The following is a 17,573-nucleotide window of genomic DNA, read 5'->3' as shown; positions in this document are numbered from 1 at the left end:
TACGCTGAAATGAGCATTCAAATGCTGAAATATGTAGAGAGTGCGCCTTACAAAAATATTCATTACCCAATGAAATGAAATTCACGTTGTGAATTTAATGCAAGCTCTTCTGATTTTGCAAAATCCACCCAAATACATTCTCTCCTCAATTAAAAGAAAAGATCATGTATCAAATCAATGCACAACATTAATTGAAGCAAATCCACAAAGTATTATGTACTACACATCATAGCCAGAATCAAAGACGCACAGCCTACTTACCTTTCATCTCATCTTATTTCTGCATTTCAAGAGTGCTTAGTCACCATAGTATCTAGGGGTCGAGAGATAGGCAAATTGGTTGGGGAAAAAATGAATACCCTATTCACTCGCAAAGCCTCTGCAATTTTTAGCACAAAATATCAACCAAACATCTTTTTAAGATTCTAAAATATTTGGGTGAAGTGTCTCATCCTCATTTTTCATGGACTTCCATGCCCAAGCCTGGATGAAACCACATAATGTTTCCACAAAATCTGCTCTTGTAGCATTCCTAGCTGGGACCAGAAGCAAAAGGTTTGGAATATATCTACTATTGCACAGAGATTGGAAGTAATGTTCCAATGGTTCTATCTAACTTCTTAGGTCTGAAAGTTTATTCAGCAGTACATTTGTGTCTGTATTGGCCTATCCCTTAAAATGTGCATTCCCAAAAGCACACAGGCACGTTTCCTTATGCCCAGCTTATGCTCACAAATACCAGGATAGGTGTGCATCCATCCAAGACCTCCTCCTTAGCTTAGGCCTGGGCCATCACTTGCTCATTCATTTTCCTTTTGAAGGGTGATTTTTTAGCTCTCCCTGTCCCCAGAGCTGGGGAGGTCTCAAATGCTCCTTCCCAGTTGCCCCCACTTAGTCCCCCCACACCCAGATCCACTTTTTTAAAAAATGGTGGGAGGTAAGGGTAATCATCTTATGATTTCTGCAACCTTTTCAGGCAGCTGCTGCTGTCCTAACTGGCCACACCCTCTGTGATGATGTAGGAGCCCACTTGGGTGGAAATGCCATCAGCAGTCACACAAGAGACAGGGTCAATTGGGAGCATCAAATGTACACAAAAGTGACAAGCAGATCAAGATTGGCCACTTACTCTTGGTGACACTGATTGTTATGGAAAGTGAGGATCCATTTTAAAAAAAGCATGAGCCATACTGTAAAGTCAGTTGTAGAGATCGTTACATAGCAGGAGTATGTACATAGAGTGATACATAGTAGTCACTCAACAGCAGCTGACTAAGTAGATGGTCAACTGACCATGTGTTTCAATTCTTCAGCACTTGAAACTCTTCACCCATCCAGATCTGAACAGCAAGATAGAGCCTGTGAACAGAGAAGAATTCCAATTAATTTCTGCTTCCACAGAAAACTTGCAGAGTCCATTAGCATTAAACTTTAATAACAAAGTGTGGTAGTGATATCTGGTATTACTAAAACTTCATTAGCACATTGCTTAGATTTGTAGATTCATGCCTACTAAGTCCCAAAGGGAACACTGTGATCATCTAGTCTGAGCTCGTGTACAACACAGGTGATAGCACTTCCCCAAATTAATCCCTCTTTGAACTGGAGCATATCATTAGAAAAAACATCCGATCTTGATTTAAAAATTGCCAGTGATAGAGAATCAACCATAGCCCTTAGAAAGTTGTTCTAATGGTTAATTATTTTCACTGTTAACAATGTGCACCTTATTTCCAGTCTGAATTTGTCTAGCTTCATCTTCCAGTCACTTGATCTTATCATACCTTTGCCTGGGGTTAATGTTAGGGTAACAGGACTACAGTTATTCTGGTCATCCCATTTACCCCTTGTAAGTATTGGCACAACATTAGTTTCTTCCCATCATCTGGAACTTCCCCAGAGTTCCAAGACTTCTTGAAAATAAACATTACTGGTTGAGAGAGCTCCCAGCCAGCTCTTTCACAGCTCTTGGATGCAAGTTACCCAGACTTTCTAAGTTTTAAAATGTCTAGTTTTATTAGCTGCTGTTTAACATCCCTTCTGAGTTCCTGGTGGAATGAAAAGTTCATTATGCAGTATTTCTTAAAGGATTAAAATTAAATTGCAGTTCTCAAAGAAATTAATAAAGTATATTTTGTGATGTTTTATCCTGATCTTTTATTATATTTGTTCACTATTTGTGAATTCACAAAATTCAGTAATTCACTATGGGACTCCCAATAATTGGTGTGAATTAGCAAGATTCTACTGATGCAAATTAATTGTGTAGTATTTTGAGAGTATTATTCATGAGTGTGATTAGTTGTTGTTTGTATTTCACTCTGGAGATTTACAGCATTACAACTAGAGACTCTTTAAATGTGTTTGTCTTTGCTGCAGTACCCTCAGCAAAACCAGTGCATCACAATGAAGAAATCAGTCCTCTTTTCCACATCTGCTGAGACAAAGCAACTCTTTTAAGAGACTCCACTGTCATATAAGAGTAAATTGTTGCTATTATTTGTTATTTAGAAGACTCTGGAGAGTGCCCTGAGTTTCCAGCCATTGGGAAACCAGCCCATTCAAGTCAAGTATTTGTCATTGAATTCTGGCATTATACCAACCTGCTGTAGGACAGAGTCTATTATAAGCAATATTTTAGCCATTCATATAGTCCAGGTAGCAGATTTTGAGTGGTTGGAGGACAAGTCCATGAACCAGTGGACAGACTCTGAGACATGGACTTCAAGCTGTTGGATCAGGTGCTGTCAGTATGCATATTCACCAGCAATGCAATGCCAGTGATGAGCCCGAGAGAGATTCAAATTCTATGTACCTTACTGAGATGAAAATCCTAAGGGAAGTAAAAGGATTTTTACCTGATATGGAACTGTTTAGTCGAGGAAAGAAGACAAGGCCATGCTGTGAAGAACACAAGCCAGAATGATGCAGCAGGAGAAGATAGCTGATCCTTGCTGAAAACTGGGCCTTGTTGTTTGATGGCAGGCACTTGTTTTCCATATCCCCACTAAGTAAGAAGTTTGTCGTTAGAGTCGGCTACACCGTATTCTGTCAGAACACAGGGCATTTTTAGTACCAATGCCAATTTGCAAAGACACAGTTCCTGTTTTGATTAATCAGAGGTGTAGACAAGTTCTTGAACACGTGTATAATTCTTTCTCAAGACCCAATTACTTGAGGCATTTTTTTGTCTACCGGTGTTTTACGTCAGCGCATAGTCTTTAAGAATCAATATCACATCCATTACAACCAAAAGGCTGAGCAAATCTTAGAGGTCTGTTGGACTGAAGAGACTGATGAGTTAATAGGTACATCAGATGGCAAGACAAATAGATAAATACAGAGAAGATCTTAGAAGAGCACTTCTTATGCATAGAAATAACAGGCTTTGGAATTTTATAGATTAGTTGTTTACAGTTCTTACAAATGGTTGTAGTTCTGCTCAGACTGGTGTTCTGGCCCAAACAGAGAGATACTAAGAAGGTGGTCATTTCACTATGTTAAGATCAGTTAGAAGGATGGCTCCAGAGCTGCTTGTAATGACCTATCCCTATTTTGGATCACCATTTATGCTGACTACGCACACCAAAAGGGTTGTATGCTGTACGCATTTAGAAACAGAATAGGCTTGAAAGGTGACTGTATATATTAGGTGAACCTTGCAAAATGCTGAAAAGAAATGTGATTATTCATATTCAAACAAGGGCTTTCTTACTTTTAGAATGTAGATAATGAGTAAATGTAAAGGAAAATTCTACTGTGGTATATAAAATGATATACTAGTGACTATAAATAATTAAGAATAATAGTAAATCACTTTCAAAAACATTTGTCTTCAAATATTTTTAAAAGTCAGTCACAATTAAATGTTCTGTATGTCTCTGCCACTTACTATGCTTCCCTGAAAAATTAAGAATGTACAATATCTATAGCATTGTAATTGCCACTGGTTTGAGTAGTGATTTTACTGCCCAATGACACAGTATGCTGTGATTGGCACACAAAGTACAACCTTTAACAGACATACATTTGTGCTCATGAGAAGCAGTTTCTCTGTTAGGAGGTATGTGCAGTTTCTAGTGGTTAGATTTATCTTCAACTCTCTATCAGTCACAGGACTGATGGCTCCATGAAACTCAGGCTGCATTTTCACCACGTATGGTGTTTGCCCCCATAACTACTAGAACATCTGTGAGATGCGAATGGCATCTCTAATTAGTTGTATTCTGACATAGAGAATTTTAGACGTCTTTCATAGCCTGCCTTTTCTTCTACTAATGATCAGAGGTCAGAAGCAGAAAGCCTTTCTGTAGGATCTATCCTTGTGACTTAGGAGAAACCAGCCCTTAAGAGATAACATACAAATAAACCCATCCCTTAGCGCAGAAATGACTTGATGGTCCAGAGACAATACTCTTAGAGTAACTGTAACTGTTGAAGAGAAGTGAAGAACTATAATGGATCACAACCCCACATCTTAGCAGAGACAAAGTATGACTTCACTGTCACTGTCAATGTAGTAAATATAATGGAAGTTGCTCAATAAAATTACTGCTTGAAAATGGAGAGGAGGATGCAAGAGATGCTAAGGATAATTTTTAGTGGAAGAGAAGTTTAAATTGTGCAAATGCTAATTGCACATATGTGATTGCAGAAGTTGCCTTTTGAACTACAGCATTCCCAAAAAGACTAGGGGCTAGATCCATATGTGGCATAAACTTGTTTAGCTCAATGAACTGTAATGGAGATGTCAGTTTACACAGCTGAGAGAACAATTTTGACAGAAAAAGGAAAAGAGTATGACTCTTCAAAGAAAACAGTCATCTTTTTGACTGGTTTGATTGCACTTACTAATTGCTCATTTTCCAAACAGATCATTTGGAGCTGTCCTAAATTCGTATACCACAAAAATTGAGATCTGGAAGTTGTTGAATGGTTTGAATCATTCAGTTCTGCATAGATAATTTACTCCAGTGTCTTTCTGGGCAAGTGTGATAATGTGATTAATTAAACTTCAAGGATTGTAAAATAATTGAGGAACATTTTAGGAAACTCTCTGAAGGATATTAGGTCTAAATTATTTTGATGAATTACTGCTAAAGCACTCCATCTGTATAATGTATCGATCATCTTGAATGCTCTGCTTACAATGAATTTTAATTTGTGTGCAATGCTAGAGTTGTTGTTTGGGGATTTTTTCTCAACTTAAAATTTAATTAAAACATTGTTGATAGATTGATATAAATTGTTTGGCTACATACACTGAGTTTACTTTCTGGAATTATTTTTGTTATTAAGATGGTATCCCCATAACTTTGCATTGAGCATCATAGGCTGAGTTGTACAAATTAAATTATATACAAATTTCCTGCCAGCTTTGAAACAGTGTATGTGCTAGCAGGTAAAAGAAAGTCTCTTCCTTATATCTTCAGGAAGGAAAAGAGGAAACAAAGAAGGTGGGCCCCTGCAGTATTACTCTTTAAAAAAAATTGGATACTACTTTGCCTCATAACAGTGTCCTCTGTTTATCTAATTTTCCATCATTGCACTAACCCACAAATTCTACTGAGTTGCAAGTAATCCTATGAAGATGGCACCTGTGCATGAATGCTGGCCATAGATGCAAGTTGACAGCAATAGGTAGCTATTGCCTGATGTACCTGAACTTCTCCAAACTAGTTTAGCACAATCTCTGGTTATTGGTATTAAAATGGCTACCCTTTAAAATCAGGCTTTACATCCATAAAACTTCTTCCCTCTTCCTACAGTTTTAGTTTGGGTACAGTTATATTTCTTTTATTGTCAGGTGATATGGTCCATATGGTATGTTGCCAGCTGTTGAGGTTGGTTTACAGCACAGATAAGTTGACCAAAAGAATACATTGCTTTGCAGTGGTTTTTCTCCTGCTTGAGAAATTATTGCAATCTTATTTCTCCAAAATCCAAATCATGCAGTTGCAGAATCCTGAAACCAGATTAGGAAGGCTGAAAATTGAATAAAGAAGTAGCAGATTAATAACATGTATAGAAAATAATTAAAAAAGAAAGAAAGCTGACTTGCTAGAAACATAGGATAGAGTTAAAACAGCGTTAATCAGAGAAGATCTTCCTTGCAGAGTAATTTACTGAATGCTGATCAACTGTTTTTGGTGATTTTTCCATTTGTAAATATTTTGGGATTCCAAACCACAAGACTCAAGTAGCTTGAAAATTTCCAGTGTGTTGTATTGTTTAACGCAAAGCCAGGATAAAGCATTGTGCACTGTTCATTTTTCCTTATTTATTACTAAAAGTAATAAGGTCTTAGTAATGAGACCCCCACACACTGCATACATTGTTATATTTTTATGGGGAAGTGAGGTGAGAATACTGGCTTTGTGCATGGACTAGAGGGTATAAAATAGCAGGGTTCTACTATTACAGGGATTCTGTGGGTGGGATTTCTGAAGATCTATCTTTTCAATAGCACCCCTAGAGGAAGAAGATAAACGGGAGCACTATTCAGTCTGCACTGACAGTCTGCTCTTTCCATCTACCTGTGGAATCCTCAGAGCCTTTGTAGATCTCTACATCAAGAAAAGTCATTTTAATTCACCAGTTGCAATTACATATGGTTGCTTAATTATAATTGACTATAAAGAAAAAGATTACACCCTACATGGAAAAAAATAAATTATAAACTTGGCTTTAAAGTAATTCTGTTTGTCGAAATTGTGCCACTAAGCAATTGTGCTTGTATTCTGTTAAAAAAACTCAACCCTGAAGTGTTCAACAGTATATAACTTATTTTAGGCATTGCAAAACTATTATAATATAAGGGAGTGAGACCATTTTAAGCCAATCACTTCACGATGGTACAGTACGGAGACATGCCATCAGGGTATACAAATTATTGCAGTACAGAATTTCAAGAACTCTAGTGTGTTTTGTAGCTCAGTGTAGCAGATCAAGTGAATATATTAAACATTCTCCAGAGTTCTATCTTTACCAGTTTAAAACTATTCAGAACTCTCCATGCACGCAATGTTTGTTTCTTTTATCTAGAGTGAAGGGCAGAGCTTATCCTGTTGCTGTGAAATGTAGAATCTTCATCATTTCCGAGTGTCAGGGCCAGATAGTATTGAAAAATATTATGTGTGTATGAGCTGACACTGTTAAAATGTATCACTGTCTGGGAAGGTGGAAGGCTTGGTTTTACCCAAGTTTCTAGGTAAATTCCAAGCACAAATAGATTAAAAAGCACCATTAAAAGCAACTCTGGCAACAAAATGACAGCATTTCATCAATGCCTAATTATGGACTTTAAATCCATGGATTATTAACATTATAGACTACTTTGGCTCTTTCTTACATGACACTGGGAGTTTAGGGATTTAAACATAACATGCTTATAGTTTGATAAGAAATATACTCCATATGCAGAGAAAACTGGAATGAGGAAATCATTAATCCTGAAAATGTACGAAGAACAAACTGAAGGTCAGGTTCAGCAAAAGCACCTAAGTAGTAATTTTGTTTCATTGAAGTCAGTGGGACTTAAGTATGTGCATAAATGCTTTGCTGAATCAGCACCTGAAGGACACAAGCAGTCTTTTCAGGCCATATTAGCTCTGATTCTAAAAGCCAATTTTTGCCTTCTTTTCATATGGATACCAGAAAACCTGAAGTACATTGCCAATGATTACCCATAGCCCTGGCTAACCTGAAAAATCCTGGAGAATCTGCTCTGCAACAAGAGTCATGGAGGGGCATGAAGGAGCTTGGCCAGTGAGCCAGGGAGCAATCGACATATTCACATGCTTCCCCAACATAGTCCCGACTCCTGTGCACAGCAAAAATGTAGTCATAATCCTAGAAGGAAACAAATTCATGAGAGGAGCTTTCTCCAAACTGTTTACAACCAGATTGTAATTGTACCAACTGAGCTCAGAGGTTACATCATTTCCCCCATAACTAGAATGCCCTACTGCCACATGCTAAGAATATTTAAGCATTTGTCTAGACTAGAGTTTATGGCCCTGTTTAAACATGAGTTAGCTGATTGCCAGTCAGCTCAAATTCACCAACACGACTGTCAATCTCAGCCTAGACACTTCGCAAACATTTGGGCACAAAGGTATGTGATTTACCCTAGTGTGGAGTTAGGGTCTAGTTCAGAGGCTTATTCAAAATGTTCAGATCTTGGGAGTCTGCAAAACGTACCTGGAACTGTCATGAGAACCAGTGTTCTTGCTGCATTTTAGTATCATACACTTCAACCTATCATGAAATGAAGATGTGGGTGAAATTTTATTTTTAAACTTCAAATACAGATTTATCAAGCATTCCAGGGAGTTTCAGAAAGCCTTGGTTTGGGTTCCGTTCTAGGAATGGTCTACTGCAAGGTCGTTTGTGAAAAAAGGCATATTTTTAACCATTTTGCCCATTCCTAGAAATAATGGTCAGATTTGACTCCGTTTTTTTCATTTTTCCTGTTGAAATGGCACCTTTTCCATCCCTCCAGGCTTCAGTTTTATGAGGATATTACTGCTGCCTTGAGAAGGAAAAACGTTGTTGATCAGAGAGGCTGTGTTTCTCTATGATTAATCAGAGCCAAGCACACTGTTGGCATTCAATAAATAATAACAATAAAATACCTGCATGGTAGTGGAGGAGCCATTTAAAATGCAAGTGGAGAGAGATTTATATCAGTTCTCTAATATCCTACCCCAGCAAATTATCCTTGCTTTGTGGTGCATGAACAATGGGCTAAATTTTGCAGTCCCATTTAATCCTTATTCAGGCAATGGAATTCAGAGACTGATGATGAGAAGGATTTTGAGACAGGGAAACACTCTGACATGATCAGAGATTGGTTCTACTCTTTTTAGAGAGCATAAGAAAAAAACTAATGAATATTACAGAAAAGTAGATCAAGATCTTCTATTTACCCTTTCTCATAATACACAAGAAAGAGAGAGCCAATGAAATGTAGAGGTAGCAAATTCAAAACTGACAAAAGGAGATAGTGTTTTACATAATTCTCAGTTAACCCGTTTAACTCATTGCATCAAGATATTAATAAAGCCAAGAGCTTAGCAAAATTCACAGATGTATTAGATATTTGTAGGGAGACCAAGAATATCCTAAGTCATTATATTAATCTTTTTTTAATTTTGGAAGGAATAGAAACCTTCATGCTTGATGGCATAATTCAACCTCTAATTACTGGGGGCCAGGAGGAAACTTTTCCTGCGGGCAGGTTACCCGATAACTGCCTACTGCAAAGTTTCTTGCACCTTCCTCTTAGTAATTGGTACTTCTATTCTGTTCTATTCTATATAGGTTTTTATACTGTGCCCATAACCATAATATCTGAGTGCCTTCCAGTAGCGCATTCAGCAATGTGACCACATGTCTGGCACGCGTTGTTCTCTCCTTCTCTCCCCAAAAGGTGAAACGTGTGCTAAGGAGAGTCTTGTGGTAGGGTATTATTAATAGTAGTATTATTTATAAATATGCCTGTTGCTATGTGTTTATATTAGACAAAGCAAGGCCAGAAAATGTGTCCTGCACTTGGCCATTCTCAGTGCCAGAACTACATAGACCACTGGTCTGATCCATGATGGCAATTCCTAGATTCCTCTTGGCTTCCCAATGCTTCAATTATTGCTAGTCTTCAATGGGAGTTTTATCTGAGCGAGGACTGCAGAATTAGGCCATTGTTTTCTTACACCTGAACACACAGCAACAGCTCACACTATATTGTCGTATTTTCTTTCAGCCTGCAAGCAAACTCTTCTCTCCATAATACTCTGCTGATCACCCATATAAAGTACAGATCACCTCTAAATTCCCTCTCTAGGGTCAATGGGAATTTTGTAAATGGAGCGAGTGCAGAAATGATCTGCACGATGGATTACTTTTGAAATTTCCTACTATTGATAGAATTGTATGGTGCATTTCATTGTGTATAAAACACATCTACCGCTGGATGCAGCTCACCCTTGTGCAGAAAACCAGCAGAAAACCTATATGCCCCATTTATGTCCACAAAATATAGCTTAAGTGGTACATGGCTCTTGTACTGGCCCTCTGCACAGGAGCAAATCTCTCCTACCCTTTTTGCTGAAGAGAGTCATCGTGATGTTCTATAGTTCAGGTGCTTGCATAAAAAAGAAGAAATCATCTTGTACACAAGTAGTTAAGTTAAACTTGGCTTGGCCTCACTCCATATGATTGTATTTAAAGTGCAAAATAATTTTTGCATAGAACTTGTTAATGGTAACTGAAAAAATATATTTGAAGGGGTTTTTGTTTTGTGCTTTGCTTTCAGATTTAATATTTTTTAAAAAAACCTTTGCATTTAACAGCTAGGAAGAAAAACAAAATCTTTTTATAGTATTTCCAAATAAAGACAACACTGAGGCAAAATCAGGCCCCACATTCCCTGCCCTCCATTGGCACAGAAAACCCTATATCCTACAGAAGCTCCATGCAAGGAAGCATGCAGGCTCTACAGAGGCCAAGCAGAGAGACTCACAGCCTTTATGTGCTCTTTGATGCTTTTCCTCCACTGTAACATGAAGAGGACTTTAGGGAGTAGGTTAGGGAGAGATCGGTTCAGGGGGTTCATAATGACATGAATACACTGGCAAAAATTAGTGTTGCATAAGCAACCATGGAGCAGATCCCTTCTTTCAGGTCTTTGAAGCAACCCTTGATCATATCAAGTCTCCTTTCACAGGTGTCATTGGGTCTCAAAAAGACTATAATCATTGGGATCCCCCAGCAGACTTTCCAAGATCCAGCATCCTGATTATCACATTTATAATGGGACCTGGGGGACAGAAAATTATCCTGTTTTCTTTATCTGGGCTACAAGTGTCCCAGCCTAGGTTTCTCACTATGACATCACCAATCAGGATTACTTATCTCTTTTCTTCTGGTGGCTACTTTTCACCATTCAGCTAATAGTCAGTAGTTCGACCTCTAACCTCCCTGGGTTGCTCTTTTTCTTCTCTATAGAATCATCTCTGCTACCTTCTGCTTTGCTTCCTTCTGCCTTGTGGAGAGCAGAGTATCTATTTTGGATACCAAGGTTAAATGTGTCTGTATTTCTCTCCTGCTTTTCCTATTCTCTTTCCTCCGTGATGTCACATTCCTCCTCCTCTTATTTGCTCCTCTCTCTTCTGTGTGGTTCAGACTTTCTTTCTTTCTTTCTTTCTTTCTTTCTTTCTTTCTTTCTTTCTTTCTTTCTTTCTTTCTTTCTTGTTGTTCTCTTTGAGTTAAGGTTCCTGTGCAGCTGGAAGTACCTGTGTGATCCAGTTTGACGCCCTTTTATATCTTTCAGTGATTTCATCCGCTGATCAAGCCCCTCCACTTTTTCCTCCACTGTAGGAATCAACTTGCAATTCAGATGTATGTATCCTGCATGGTCTTCATTCATAATTGGGAGCACTGCACATACAGCACAATGGGTTACTTTGGAGTCTTTGGTAGCAGTTTTTTACAGCATTGTTGCTTCTTCCTTTAGGATGGTGCCTCACTTGTTAGAACCTTTAAATAACACAAGATTTTGCTACACTGAGAACATCCCACATGGCAGTCTCCAGCTCACTGCTACACTAACTTTTTGGCTGATCTATATTAATTCCTTCCTTTGCCACTCACTATGGCATGGTTTCCCTACCCAGCATTCACTGTAACTGTCAGTCAAAGTACTGCTCCCTTTTTGCTTGCCCTCAGATTGTTGCTGTCTTACTGCGTTGCTGGCTTTGGATTAGTCTTTTCTACTTTCCCTCCGGTTAATAAATTGTCCACAAATTAGCTATCTGGTTATGTTAGTGATAATGTCATGTTAACGAGCATGTTAACTAACTAGCATCATACCAAACAGACTTGCTTTAAAGAATTTTGCTAAACATGAGTGATGCAGACCATGGCATCTGACAGTGGAATATCACAAACAACTATTTAAAGAGAGGGGACCCAATTTTCAGTATGAGTATCTCTGTAGGTTTTCCAAATCCCAAATTCAGGCATTTAAATAGCTACTTGAACCCATACAACTAGAACTTGAGCAACTAGGGTGAAATTCACCACTGTGCAGAGAGCCAGCATAAGACCTTTGCATTAAGTCCCACTGTAATTCTGTTTTGAGGACGTAAGTGGTGAACAGGCCTTGCACTAGTCTCCTGCATAGGAATGAATTAGACCCTTGAGTACCACTTGCTCACCCAGGTGTGGGCTATGGACATTCACTCATAGTGTTAAATTGTGCTCAAGGTGTATCCAAACAGGGGTCAGTGTTCAGGCTTCACAAATGGAGAGAATGAGTTAGATGCTGCAGAGATGCAGAGCTCAGTGGTTTAGGGAGGGATATTAAGCTAGGAATGAGAACTCAGGCCTTGTCCTTTGTGACCCAGGAGCAACTAGTTAACTTCTCTTTGCTCTTTAATTTCAAATTCTCTTTCCCTTAATCTTCCATTCGGTCTGTGCATCTGATTGACCTGGTACAAGCGAAACACTAGAGAGAAAAGGCTGGTTTGGTTTTAACTCTGCAGAATAACTCCGCTCCTGCTAGAGCAAAGAAAGCGCTTGAGCTCACCTCCTGTGCACTGCTGCTTGTGTTGAGCACGGGCCTGGGGGCCTTATGCAGCTTCTCCAGCACCCCTCCGGCAGGCTGGTGCAATAGCCACCGTTGCAATAGCAGGCTTCCCGCGCGTGGCACTCTGCACAGCAGCTGTAGCACAGGGTGGCAGCCGAGCACACAAATCACTTCTTTCTGTTTGCTCCTGTTGTTGTCATGATTTGTTAGGTACAAAGGCAGGAGGCTGGCCCAGCACAAGTCGGAAATAGAGTGTTTCACCCCAAAAGGGAGTATGGGAAATGGTGGGAGAGCTACAATGAGCAGGTAAGCATACAGTGGAGTGGCCTGGGGGCCGTGTGATATGTCTGTGAGCAAGAGGAGCACCTCTGGGACAGTGCTGGCCCAGATCCTCTATCTGTAATGACTGTGCATCCCATATAGTATGTCCAAAAGAAAAAAGCTTGGCCACCCCTGGTTTACATGTTATGTTTGAGCTGAAAAAATGCACCATGCTCATTTCGGTAATCGGAACCACTTGTCATTCATGATGTTGTCATAATATGGGGCTCTTGTCAAGAGAAACTTTTGACCCCTGGCCAGCCCATTAGAAGGTAACAATAAGCAATGGTAATACAGAGTCTAGCTATCAAGTAAGCAAATTCTGAGTTCTATCTAAATGTGGGTCATACTTTATATAAGGGGTTACCTTAATAAATAGCTTCTAAAGGATTAATGAAGAGAGCTAGTTGGGAAAAAATCGATGGAACAGTTTACTGTCAGAATTGAAATGTTTCATGGGAATGTATTGATGACAACAAATTTTTTGACGGAAAAGCTTCACAATTATTCAAAATCAAAATGGAGCATGACTTAGTCGTTTAGTTTCATTTCAATGTTCTTGTTTTGTTTAATTCAGACTATTTTGCTTCATTTAGGTTTTCGCATTTCAGTACATTTCATTTTGACTTTTATATTAAATTTTACTATTATATTTCTATAATATGTTTAATATTATAAGTATATTCACTGCGAGTAATATTTTATAAGATATTATAATGTTTTGACATTAGTGAAATGAAACGTTTCAATGATTTTTTTCCCCTATATTTCCCAATCAAAATGTTTCAAGATTTTTAATTTTCATCCCAAGTTGGGACAAAAGCAAATACTGAAATGTTGGAATTTCCCATGGGATGGAAATTCCATTTTCCGACCACCTCTATTAACATATGATTAATATGATCAATGTGTTACAGGCGAGTGACATGTGTCATACATGGTTATAAGCATATCGGTAGAAGATGATTATAGATGATTATAAGCCATGATAATAAGCAACGTATTGACCTGTTAGATTCTATTGCAGTCTATAACAATTTGATTTACCACTTCTTAAAAGATGTATTTAACCCTTTATAAACAACTTAGAAATGTAACTTTAACATAATACATAACCAAAGGGGTGAACAAAATGTACCTTTGGCTTTACTGATTTTTGTACCAGAGAACCATCCTGTAATTGCAGGAAGGCATTCCAAGATGCACACAGCATGATGTTCCCCTTGTGCTTAACAACGCTCACTCAAGCGCACAAGGCATGTGATTATAACAATGCACGCTCTGGGGATCCTGGCTGCTTAAATAACGTCAGCACCATTCATTCACATGTGGTTGTTCAAAATTTATCTACACCTGCTGTTTGTTTGTCAACCTGTCTGTGTTCTGCACTCTGTTCTTTGGGGGTATTTTTAACTTCCATTTCCTGCAATTAGATTTGTTTTTTCCAGTTAGAGTCACTGAATAAGAGAGAACTGAAGAGGAAACAAGTGCATGTAAATGTAAAACAGTTGTATTTCATTGTACATAGTTTAGTTCCCCTTTTTACAAATACTTTACACATATATATATATAAATTACATGTATAAAACTATATATAAACTATATATATATAAACTCTCCCTATATTTTATATCTTCACAGTGAAGAATCTATGTGCATTCCAGAGTATAATCCATCTGAGCCAAGTAGAGATGAGAAAGAGGTTCCTGTGAAAGATGATGCCCTAATAGTCAGAAAGACTGGAAACTTTATCAGTGTAATACTTCTATAGCAAGACTGTCATTCATAAGACCTACTCAAACAGTTAAGAATATTTGTTGTTTAACAGATATTAGATTTGTATTTTATGGCGGTGTTTTGTTGTCTCCAGCCATAGTAGCCCAAGCTGTGGTTCTGTCAGCTCCCAGAAGCTAACTAGAGCTGGAACTGAATAGGATGGGAGACTTCCAAAGAAACCGTAGGTGCTGCAGAAAGCAGTGTAGGTGATGTTCTTCCTTTCCAGTAAGTATCAAACCCATATTTAGAGGCACAGGGATGCTTGAAGTCTTGAGGAAACATAGCAACAAGGCTTTGATTATTTTTGGATGATTAAAATACCCCATCAGATTTTTTTTTCACGACTGTAGGGGGTACTGACCAAATTATAGTTATGTCTTTTGGGTTTAAATTACACGTTACACACGTCGTTTCAATTACACATTATTCACTTCAAAAAATTCTTGTGCAGTATTGCTACCGTATTCCAAACTAGATGTGGGTACAATTCTGAGGTGGATGAATTATCCTTATATTGGCATCCTATAGTAGGGGTTGGGCTTCTTCAAGATGGAAAGCGCTATATAAATGTTAGAATGTTAGCAGTTATTATTTTTGTGTTACTGTATGCAAGTTACGCTATATGTAAGGGGAGTTAATCTGTTCTGAATCACATACAAGCATCTTTCACCTACATCACATAAACATCAGCTATGAAATGGAATGTTTTATGAGGCTGTCAAAAAGTAGGCGTCTCGGTAGCATTGCTATGATTTAGAATTTAAATTACTGTCTTAATTAAATGAAACAAATAAGAAGCTGATTAATAATTCACAAGTGATTTTTCCAATGATGACATAAATGTCTCTGCAATAATATATCAGTCAAGCCATACACCCTAAATTACTTCCATGCTAGATACTCTGTGCAGACTGGAAATAATCAGACTGGAAAAATTCAAGACGAGTCTAGAGACTAAAAACAAAATCCAGATAGTGCTAAATCTTTCTCCCTGTTCTGCATGATGTGTGTGTGTGTGTGTGTGTGATTCTCATTGTAGAGAGATGAAATGGACTTTCTCCACTTTTACTCCAAAAGATATTATAAGTGGTGTAATGTAAGGCCCATTAAAATCAAAGGAGAGACGGCCACCAATTTCCATGGGCTTTTTATCAGGCCTCAGCTAAGCAGGGATGAAGAACTGTAAAGAATACCTAGCTACTGTAGGAAGTGGAGCTGATGGTTCGATAGGTGGAACTCTTCTCTCTCTGAATCATACTGACTCGAGGTGATAGAGCATTGTGATGCTGCAAGTGCCATATTTCAGACAGAAAATAAAACACAGGTCCTGACCACTTGTGTTAATGAGCAGCCTCAGGGTGGCCTCTGTAAGTGAAGAAAAATGTTAACTCTGGGGTCCTGACCAATTTCCAGCTTGGGTAATTATATTAGTCCTACTAGAAATCACCCAGTAGTTTCAGTTAGATACCATATACTTCACTTCCTGTCCTAAACAGCTATGTATTGTTAAAACAGCTGCTGTGATTTGCCTCTGTGGTTTGTATATCTATTTATAATTTGCTTTGGGTTCCTTTGGAATGAAAATTGCTCTGTCAATGTTGGCTGAGATTTTCAAATCTGTTAAGTTATTTGGATACCCAGTTTCCATTAAAATTAGCAGGAACTGGGTGTCCAAATCCTCCAGGCAGATATAAAAATCTCAGCCACCAGTTCTTATAGGAGGGACCCTAGAAGTGTGCAGAAGATTGTACAAGCTTGCCAGCATACTAAAGAGTCTGACACTTCCTGGGGGTACCCAGCATTGTGAGGCATCTTACTACCACCTGCCCTGAGGGTGAGGGAACCTTATCTGTGGCTGCTGTGGTTGGTTCCCCAACTCCACCAGCCTTTGGCAACAGAAGCACTGCCTTCCAGGCCTCCACAGGCCCTGCATTCTCTGTTCAGGTCAGTGATAGGTCCTCTCCAACCATCCCTCCGGAACAGCCAGGTCCTGTTCCTCTGCACACTCTCAGAATTCACAGATCCGCTACACACCCACCTATCAGTTACACCTCAGTATCACTACTCCGCTCAACTTCATTTATCTAAGAGCTGTTACAGTACATACAAGAAGAGGTTTATTTAACAAGAATAGAGACTTGAGAAGAAGCAAGTAGAAATAATGGTAACAAATAGTTACATATAAAATAAAATCATAATGTACTTTCTGGAGCCTAAACGGAACTAACCAGATATTTCCCTGGGCTAATGAAGTTTAGCTGACCCAAAGTTTTTACCGTGGTTTTCAACCAGGCAGGCTGTGACCCTTCTTTCATAAGACAGAACAGGCTGGCAGTTCGTCTCCTCAGTGAAGGATAATTGGATGTCCCTTTGCAGTCTTAGGTATAGTTCCAGTGATCCATTGTCTTGTAAACAGGGCTTCCTCCTGCTGGTTTATTTCTTTCTGTAACTTCCCCCTCTGTAAAAATTTCACAATCCCTTCCTTAGCATTTTGCTCAGATGGTATATCGGCACCTATTGTGAACCATACGATACTCAATTTACATGTAGCCAGAAAGATAGATAAACATCTCTTGCCTGTTTCTAGCCCCAAGTTGTTGGCCTTGAGAATATATTTTTCCCATATAGATACATAACTCCTTACATGTTATCTGTAAATACATGTTGCAATGATTATGACGACCAGTGTGACCCAGGCTTACAACAGAGACCTTACACGGTGCTCTTTGGTGAATTAGTGTATAGATACCAGACCCAGGGTATCTCTGCTATGGTGTCTCTTCCACGAGGTCCCTGGGTCTTGAGGAATAATATGAACAAAGTTCCTTGTTCAGTGTTAGAGGAAAGCAACTCTTTTTTATTCTTTGCCATTTTATTCTTTGCCATC

The 17,573-nt window shown here is 38.6% G+C and overlaps 1 protein-coding gene across 2 annotated transcripts in view; it reads left to right on the top strand.

Annotated features, from left to right (window-relative positions):
- Positions 1-17,573, top strand: part of GRM5 (glutamate metabotropic receptor 5) — a 330,163-nt gene that overhangs the window by 299,685 nt on the left and 12,905 nt on the right. The window contains exon 9 of one of the 2 annotated variants that reach the window (XM_084632778.1): positions 12,800-12,895. The exons of the other annotated variant lie outside the window; for it this stretch is intronic. Within the exon in view, the coding sequence (XP_084488904.1) occupies positions 12,800-12,895 (96 nt within the window). The remainder of the gene's footprint in view (positions 1-12,799; positions 12,896-17,573) is intronic. 2 annotated transcript variants of the gene reach the window in all.

This window comes from Lepidochelys olivacea (assembly GCF_965140295.1).
Source record: "Lepidochelys olivacea isolate rLepOli2 genome assembly, chromosome: 1".
In the NCBI taxonomy this organism is placed as follows: domain Eukaryota; kingdom Metazoa; phylum Chordata; order Testudines; family Cheloniidae; genus Lepidochelys; species Lepidochelys olivacea.
The sequence above is the reverse complement of the archived record's forward strand: the minus strand, read 5'-3'. Positions and strand labels throughout refer to the sequence as shown.